The sequence below is a fragment of the Sminthopsis crassicaudata genome, chromosome 1, assembly GCF_048593235.1.
Source record: "Sminthopsis crassicaudata isolate SCR6 chromosome 1, ASM4859323v1, whole genome shotgun sequence".
NCBI classification, from domain to species: Eukaryota; Metazoa; Chordata; class Mammalia; order Dasyuromorphia; family Dasyuridae; genus Sminthopsis; species Sminthopsis crassicaudata.
This window is the reverse complement of record NC_133617.1, coordinates 748,454,327-748,463,247: the sequence shown is the minus strand read 5'-3', so window position 1 is coordinate 748,463,247 and position 8,921 is coordinate 748,454,327. Positions and strand designations below refer to the sequence as shown.

At 40.7% G+C, this 8,921-nt stretch overlaps 1 protein-coding gene across 9 annotated transcripts in view; it reads left to right on the top strand.

Annotated features, from left to right (window-relative positions):
* The window catches only part of CACNA1D (calcium voltage-gated channel subunit alpha1 D), a 292,709-nt gene that overhangs the window by 121,083 nt on the left and 162,705 nt on the right, over window positions 1-8,921 (top strand). For all 9 annotated transcript variants that reach the window (XM_074284468.1, XM_074284463.1, XM_074284465.1 and 6 more), the window contains exon 7: window positions 184-380. In XM_074284468.1, coding sequence (XP_074140569.1) covers window positions 184-380 — 197 coding nt within the window. The remainder of the gene's footprint in view (window positions 1-183; window positions 381-8,921) is intronic.

Here is an 8,921-nt window from a genome sequence, read left to right as displayed (position 1 = left end):
CTGAATGACCGTGAAGGGGAGCTGATGAAAATTTCCTTCTCCTGCCTCTCAAAGACGTGCCTCCTTTGGGACTTTCATCCAGAGCCTGCCAGGGGCTTCAGGAATTGCTTTGCTCTGTGTTGCTGCGATGCTCTGTTTTCTCCCCACGGCCAGGATGCTGATCCCCTCTGGCTTTGTTTGCAGATATCTTAGCCGAAGACGACCCAGCACCTTGTGCGTTCTCAGGGAATGGGCGCCAGTGCACCGCCAATGGCACGGAATGTAGAAGTGGATGGGTTGGACCAAACGGAGGCATAACCAACTTTGATAATTTTGCCTTTGCAATGCTTACTGTTTTCCAATGTATTACCATGGAAGGCTGGACAGACGTGTTGTACTGGGTAAGTAGCTGGTGATTTGTTGCTTGCTTGGATGATTTCTGGATTGTTGGCATGCCACATAAAATTCATTGGAGAGATTGATGGAAAAGGGGCCTTAGGAGAAGTATGGGTGAGAAGAGGAATAGATGCTTTTCATTGTTCATGCCATGAGATTCTTAGTTTTAGGTAAAGGGATTTTATTTACAATGCAGAATTAAATTTTTAGGTCTGCAGGCCACCCCCTGCTCCTTCCAAATGCCCTGTACAAAAGCCTTTGCAGAAATGCCTGCTCAGGTGCTATTCCTTAATGAACAAGTTTGCCAGCTGGCTCTTCTCCTCCCTCACTGTGCCACCACTTGGGTCCCACGGGTGGGCTTTGTATTTGTTTCCCTCCCTCCTCTCCTGACACTGCAGAGGGCTGTTAAGGCTGACCTGCTGAAGCCACCAAGAGCTTCTGATGGGGAGAAACACTCTTTATCCTTCCTTTCTTTAGAGTAATTCTAATGGGACAGAATTAAGAAGGGTAGAGCCTCCTTCCTTTCTCCTTTTCCATTAGTTTCTTTTTGCACCATTACATTTCCCTTTTGCATCTTGAGATTGATGTAACGTAGCTCAGCTTAGTCTCAGATTCTCCCCCTTCTCTTTGGCAAGGAAGTGCGGCCTCTGAGTTTGCTGCAAGGCCTGCTAACCCACATAAGCTGTGAGTCTGGGATGGTTCTGAAGACCTCCCCCTTGCTCTTGGTCGGCCAGCTGGGTTTGGCCACTTTTACACATCAGTTTTATTATCACCACTACACCTACTACCATCTGGATCCTTAGTAAAGACAACACACTGGCATTCAACTTTTCCATAGCCAGTTTTCCCTAAAATTGGAGAGGAGATATCAGAGTCCTATGATTTTGATTTTATTATTTTTTTCTTGATATAAAACAGCCTAAACCACAGATATATTTTGAGTCAGCATTAACCAGGGCCCTAATTCTCAATTACTAGAAGACATTTCATAGGCAGATACCTCTGTGAATGGGCACTGTTATGTATCAGGGGCCTGCAAATGAAAAAGCAACATCTTCCAGCCCTAAGCACCGTGACAGCTGAGATAGCTGGCTTTTCTAAAGAGACTTGTTCCACTAAGCCAGCAAAAAGCCCTCTTCAAGATGCTAGCAAAGAAGTCTGGATAAATACCCCCTCTGGCTCACCTGAGGGCCGGCAATGATGGTAATGTATATATTTAGAAGGTGGATCTGAAAGAAATTGTTCTCTCCAAAGGCGAGGGCAAATTTGATATCTATGCTTTAGGCATCATTCAGCACGTTTCTTTGTCTGTCTTTCTAAATTACCTTGGAAGCATGTCTGAGATTGTGTGTATGTCTTGTGTGTCAGTTTGTTTTCTATCATTTACATATCCAAAGAAACCCCTTCTATAATAGAGATTCTTGTGTCTAGGGAGGAATCGAAGCTACTTTTTGTTGGTTGAATCGAGAAAGTGGCTGTAGAAGACACCTGGGTATTGGCTGAAGAACTGGGCCAAACCCTGGGAGAAAGATTTACTTAGGGCAGGGCCTGCTTTCAGGCTAGCAGCCTTCTGAGGCCTGAGTCACATTCTCTTCCTAGGATTCCTAATAAACGCCAAGGTTCAACATCACAAGAAAAAAGCTACATTTTCTCCTGCTAGCCTCCTTTTCAGCCAAACGCTCCATCCGGGTCCTACCCAGAGAACTAGAAAAAACAGCACTTTTTTTTTTCATTTTACATTTTAAATTTTACTTAAATACAAACATCTTTGATTTTTTCTTGGCTGAAATTTCTAGTAGAATGTAAGCTCCTTAAGGGCAGGGTCTGTCTCACTTTTGTATCTGTATCCCCAGTGCCTAGCAAAAGCTTAACAGATACTTCTTGGCTTAACTCCCTCTGTCATCAAGGTGAATCATCATTGCTGATGCAACATTACTCAACCAATAGGGTGATTTTTGACCTTCATGTTTTAGTTTTTGCTCCTCGATTCTTCCTTTCACTGCGGGCTGTCTGCTGTCATGTACCCAGTGAAAACATAATCAGTTTCAAAATGAGAGAAGATAAGAGGAAATTCCATGGGCCAGATTCAGCAGCAGAAGGAATTTTTAGACATTCTTGCTTAAACGGATGGTAATTAGTATTGTTATTACTAATATGACAATTCGATGGTGAATATGATAGTATCACCTGCTATTTTAAATGTCCTTCTGTTGTGGAAATCATAACCTGTTTTTTTCTGGATTCCTTGGAGAGGAACAATTTACCTAGATGTAAAGGCGATTTCCCCAAAGATCATGTTCTAGAGAGGTGAGGTCTTAAATTCACCAATCTTGATTTCCTGATCTATATATATATATTTTTTCCTTTGGTGGAGTCTCATACTTGTGAAAGAAATCAGTGAGACAATAAGACACTGTAATACACATTGAGCTTCCAGTGTTGTGAAATCTCATTCACCTTTTAGAATGTCACAGATGAATGAGCAAACACTGATAATATTGAGAAACACAGGATCTTCACTTTTATGACTCATTTATTGCACATCCATAAAGTCATCCTACAATTACGGAGGAGTGATAGAAAGTCTGTCCAGCTTTGAGAGATTTCAGCGTTTTTAGGGACCAGAGAGATTTTCCAGTCCCTAAGTATGGACCATGCTCACACACTATTAAGTGTGGCTCAAACCTGATTAAAATGTAATTGGGAAATATTTAACAAAATAAATGAAACTACAATAAAATATAGATACTCCAATGTAGTTTTCTAAGTCAAAATATGGTCTACAGGGATCCTTTTTTTGTATAGTGTAGTGGCCCCCATTTCTGTTAGACTTTCATACCACCTGATTTAGTCTGTGTACCTCAGAGTGTAGTTCTATAGCAAATGTAGGTTTAAAATCAGGTTTGCCTGATTGAGCAGAAAATGCAAGCTTCTTTTTTGGACTTATGGGATAAATGTGGCCACTTTTTCTGAAATGATGAGCTGGAAGTCTGATTTTGTCAACTGTGTTTATCCTCCTAAAATTATGACTATCATCCATTAAGTTTTTATTCCCAGGGCACAGGAACAAATGGAAGTCAGCCTTCCCCTTACTACAAAGCCATTTATTGCAAAATGTCAGTCATTATTGACCTTCTCCAGCCCTCAGTTTCTACAATCTGGGATATGCTCTTTGGTTCAACTAGTCAAAGAAATTCAATGACATGTAAGATATTTCTGCAACAGTGGGGCAGCCCAAAGGGATTCAGGGAAGAGAGGATTTTATATTCTCTTAGGAATTAAGTAGAAAAATATGGATGCAACTAGTTTTATTTTTGTATGTTTTTTTTTGTTTTGTTTTTTTTGCTGAGGCTTGTCCCAAAATCAATCCATCATTTCTACTTTTCTAATTATATCAGTAATGTGGATTGGTTGTTATTTATAAATAAAGTTTTCTGAATACTTCCTAAAAGAAGAAGACAACATATTTGAATGCTTAAGGAAATCTTTCAGCTTTTAAATGAAGAGAATAATCCTTGAGTGGAATAATTTCACATCTGGAGACATTTATGTCCCTGTAGTATATTACCAAGTTCACATGTGCCTTAATTCCCAAAGACACATGGAAAGTCACATAGAGGTTTTGAAAAATCAAATACAGGGGCAGCTATGTGGTGCAATGGATAGAGCACCAGTCCTGAAGACAGGAGGACCTGAGTTCAAATGTGGTCTTAGATACTTAATGCTCTTAGCTCTGTGACCCTGGATGAGTCACTTAACCACAATTGCCTCAGCAAAAAAGTGAAATACAGATGACTTCACTTTAAGTAAATTCAATGACCTCAAATCCGACTTTTCAGACAAATGACTTTTTGGATGTGGAGAAGAGAGGTGATTTGGAAGGAGGAAAGTGATAAAGGAGATGTATAGATGGGAAAGCTGGGTTATTTACAATACAAAAGAATTCTCTAGTGTAAAAAAGAATTCATTAATGTGCTTAAGTAATGAACTCCCGAGACACATTAAAAGCATAATTTTATTTACAAAAAGTGTTTTAGACCCAGATGCAAGATGGCAAAAAAATGGAAACACCTCAGTAAACCAGGAGTAAGGAGCTCTGTTTTCATGGCCTCTCTGGTTCCTTCCAATTTGAGCCTTTTCTGATCCAGACATTTAGGAACAAGACACATGTGAACATAGAAGAAACAACTCAATGGTTACTTTGACATATGGCTGAAACTCTTCTTCCCCATCATATGGGGAGATAATACTAGAATCCAAAAGGCTTTTCAGAGCCAAAAATAGTGAAGATCTTATAGAGAACTTAACTTTACTCCCTCTTTGATATTTGCAGATGAGAGAGAGTTAAGATTTTTCCCCATTGAAAATTGCAATCGAGTCCTGGTTCATGGAATCCTTCAGAAAGTCCCCATAATACCAATAGCTGAGACACAAGAGTCATCTCTCCAGCCTATCAACCAGCTGTTCTTTTTTCCCCCTGCAGTTCTCATACTCATTACACACAAGTACTGCTGGGATGCCAAGTTTTAGCATTGTTTTATATCAATAAGAAATGCATCTGGTTGATCTTTGGTGTGCTATCATTGAGTAGCTCAGGAGCTGTCCAGAGTGCTGAACTTAGTGTCAGGCAACATTGGAGCCACTCAGACTTACTAGCTGAGAGAACACAAGCAAGTCATTTACCATTCTGGGCCTGATTCCTCATCTGTAAAATGGAAATAATAATCATAAGATTTTAGAGTCAGAAGTTGCATCAGTGGTCATCTAGTCCAACACATATATGAGAAACCATTTCTTTTTGTTCCCAAAAGGACCTTAGCCCGTTTGTACTTGAAGACATGTGGATGGAAACTTACTATCTCCTGAAGCAGCTCGCTTGACTTTTGGATGATTCTAATTGTTAGCAAAGTTTTTCCTTACATTAAGTGCAAATTTGCTTTGTTCCACCTTTTGTTTAATCCCCTTGGTTCTGTCTTCTTAGTTCTCTCCTTCTAGGGGAAAGTACTGCAGATGCTTGAAGAGAGCTCCCTTGTTTTTCCTTTCCACCTTAAGACTTCTCTTCTCTAGGCCACATTCCTATTGTTATGACTGTCCTAAATAGGGTTTGAATTCAAGGCCTTTCATAGACCTTTAGGGGTTGGTCTTCTTTAAGTGCTTTCTAGCTTATGAAAATCAAAAGCTTATTTTGAAAGCTGTGTCACAATCATTTAGGTATCTTACACATTGAATAATATGCTTCAACAAATACTGAGTGTCTACTGAGTGGGGGCACTCTGCTAGGTGTTGAGCTATGAAGGCCAAAATGAAATAGTGTCTGCATTTGAAGACCTTCCATTATCCTAGATGGAACAACATGTGCCCTGCTTTGGGTTAACGTGACCCACATCCAACCTTAGAAGGGCCTCAGAAATCATTATTTGGGGTTCATTCTGCCCCTTCCTCTAGTACCCTTGAGAACCTTAGAATATAGCTTTATGTTTACAAGTCTTGTCCCAATGGGCACAAGGCCCCCATCTCCCAAGCACTTATGCTAACAACTATCAGATGGGATCAACTTTTTTTTTCACTCCACAGGAAAAAAAAAGCAGAAATTGGGGGCAGCTAGGTGGCGCAGTGGATAGAGCACCAGCCCTGAATTCAAGAGGACCCTAGTTCAAATCTGATCTCAGACACTTAACACTTCCTAGCTGTGTGACCCTGGGCAAGTCTTTTAACCCCAGCCTCAAGGGAAAAAAAAAGCAGAAACCCCCAATTGCTTTTGGAGTTGCTGTGTGCTGAGTGCATTACAAACCATAGTGTGCTCTATAAATGGCAGCTGGCATCATGTACTATTACTTTCTGGTGCTGCCACATGATCTCTGGAGACAGAAAGATTGTTCTCAACTATAGATTATATAGATCTTTGGGCTACTTATTCACAATCCTTAGAAATTCATTGTCAGAGGCAACCTCCATTTGTACTTGGTAGCAAGAGAAAAAGTCGTGGTAATATAGTCTTTGAGTAATGAGTAGTTCAGAATTGCTAATTTCTTAGAGGAGCTAAGGTACTGGATGCCTGTGGGGAAAAAGCAGATGATCTTTCTGTGTCATAATCTTAATATCAGATTTTAAAAAGATTCTATTTTATTTTCAGATTCCCATTTTCACTCATTTCACCAGCTCCTTCTTCTTCCCACTGCTTGAGAAAGCTAGAAAAACAAACCCCCTGTTACAAACATGCAAAAATAGACCCTTGCATCTCCCATGTCCCTAAATAAAAATATGTCTTGATCTGCCCTCAGAGTCCATCAGCTTTCCACATGGAGGTGGGGAACATGCAACGACAGATTTTAAATGTGACAAGTGTCATCAATCTTTTAGCACAGCTCCTCATTTTACAAAAGAGAAGATAGGGTCAGAAAGTTTCTGTGATTTCTCCTGGATTCCAGATGCTGCAGGTGGCAGAGCCAGATTTGTACCCAGGTCTTCTTACTCCAGATGTAGAGCTCTTTTCATTGTACCATCTTGCCTCTTCCGATTCCTCTGAAGCTCTGGCTTACAGGATGGTGCTGAGAATGGGTACAAGGAGAATCTGTAATGTACTTCACCCAAAAATCGTTGGAAAGAGAATTGTTATTCAGCCTAGCTAGTAAGGTGGGAGCTAAAGGGGAGCCCCTTCACAGCCAGGAAGACATGAGATAAAAAGGAAGAGAGATCAAATGGAGGAAGCTGAGGGAAATCACACAAATTCTAGATTAGGGCTTAATCTTCCAGGTGTAGGTATCTCTCCCTCCCACTGAGCCTTTGTAACAGGTCGGATGTTCTACCTTTCTCCACCAAACAGAGCAGCTGAGCCTATATGGAAGGTCTGCCTTCTGCTTTTTTTGCTTAGATTAGTTTATTGAGCTTAATTAGATAAACAATTGTGGCTCAGCACTGACTCATTCATTACCTTAATTACCAGGGTGAGATATTGAAGGCTGATAGGAGTTCCATTAAGCATGTCGCTTTTCATGTGTCCAAACAGGTGTTTCATAGGGGATTTAATGCCCTTTCCCTAGACATCAACAACAGATGCTGGCTTGTTTTGGATTGTTGTTATATCCCTCATTTGGCCCACTAGCAGCATTACTGTAGAGCTAAAAGCCGAGGAAAAGAAGAAAGTAAAAAACAACTCAATATGCTTAATAGGAGATGCTGGCAAAAGATTCGGGTTTTATCCTAAGAGGTACAAGCAAACTGGCAGTTTTTACACTGCATGGAGTGATAGAAGAAGTCGTTTCCAGGAGGGAGGATTTAGATATTTAGATATACCCAGGTCTATTGTACCGATGAAGTCTGTTTCCTCTCTTCTGATTACATCCCCTATATTGGGCAAGGTTCAGTTCTTGCTCGACACTGATCAGCAACTTCAGGATTTTCCACTTGCTTTTGGGCTTCAGAGTTCCCCTTGTCCATTTGCCTGTATCTCGGACTGCAGGGTGGCTCTAGGAACCATTCTGAGGATTCAAAATGAGATTGGGCTTGCTCCATTTGATCCCAAATGTTGCATCACAAAGAGAAGAGTAGCACTCTACTCTGCCCCCTAGCATTGATGATTTCATTTCCTTCACCTAGCGGTATAATTAGAGCTTAATCAATATTTGTAAACTGACTTTGCAGACCATCTGTGATCAGGGTCAGGAATTGGAATTAGATGTGCCCTTAGAGGTCATCTCGCCCAATGTCCTCATTTTATAGATGAGGAAACCAAGGTCCAGAAAAGTTAAGTGACTTGCCCCTTGTCACACTGAGCTAAGATTTGAATCCAGATCTCTTGACTCCATTTCTAATACTTTTCAGTTATCTCGATGTGGTTCAGAACCACTAGTTTCTATGGTTCTAAATCCGAGAATTCAAGGGTTCCTTTTCCCTCCAGAATCCCTTCTGGTAGGCATAATGCAGAGAGATCATCCAATAATTCCAAATGCTTAGAATGGGCACCGAGCAGAGCTGTGGGAGAGAATTCTTTGGAAGAAGAAGGAAAAATGTTTCTAGAACATCCTCAATATTTTTTTTGTGATGCTTGGAATCTGTCACTTTATTTTCTTTCAAACAGGGCCAAATCAGGTTCCAAAATGTCCCCAGAAAGTTCTTGGAGAAACAGAACTCAACTTTCAAGGGATGTTGCCTTTTTGTCACAATGTTAAGGTTTGGTTCAATCTAAATATTGTCCGTAACCCAGCTGGATGATAGATTCTCTGAAGTAACAAGGGCCACAGTGGGTATCTGATTCGGTTCTGATGTTTGGGAAAAAGAATGCCCACTCAACACTTTGTCCACCAAGTGATCAGCTAGTGTTTTGCCTTTAAGACCTCCAGGCAAAGGGAACCTCTTAATTTCTAAAACAGCCCAGCCACTTGGGAATCATCTTATTGTTAAATTGCTTTTCTTAAGCTTTTCCCTATTAATGGTTTCTTAGCTTGCTCTCTGAGACTAAATAGAGAAATACCAGTCTCTCTTCCATCTGACCAAACTTCGAGACTCAAATGTGCCCCACCTCAAATCATACATCCTCAAGGGACCCT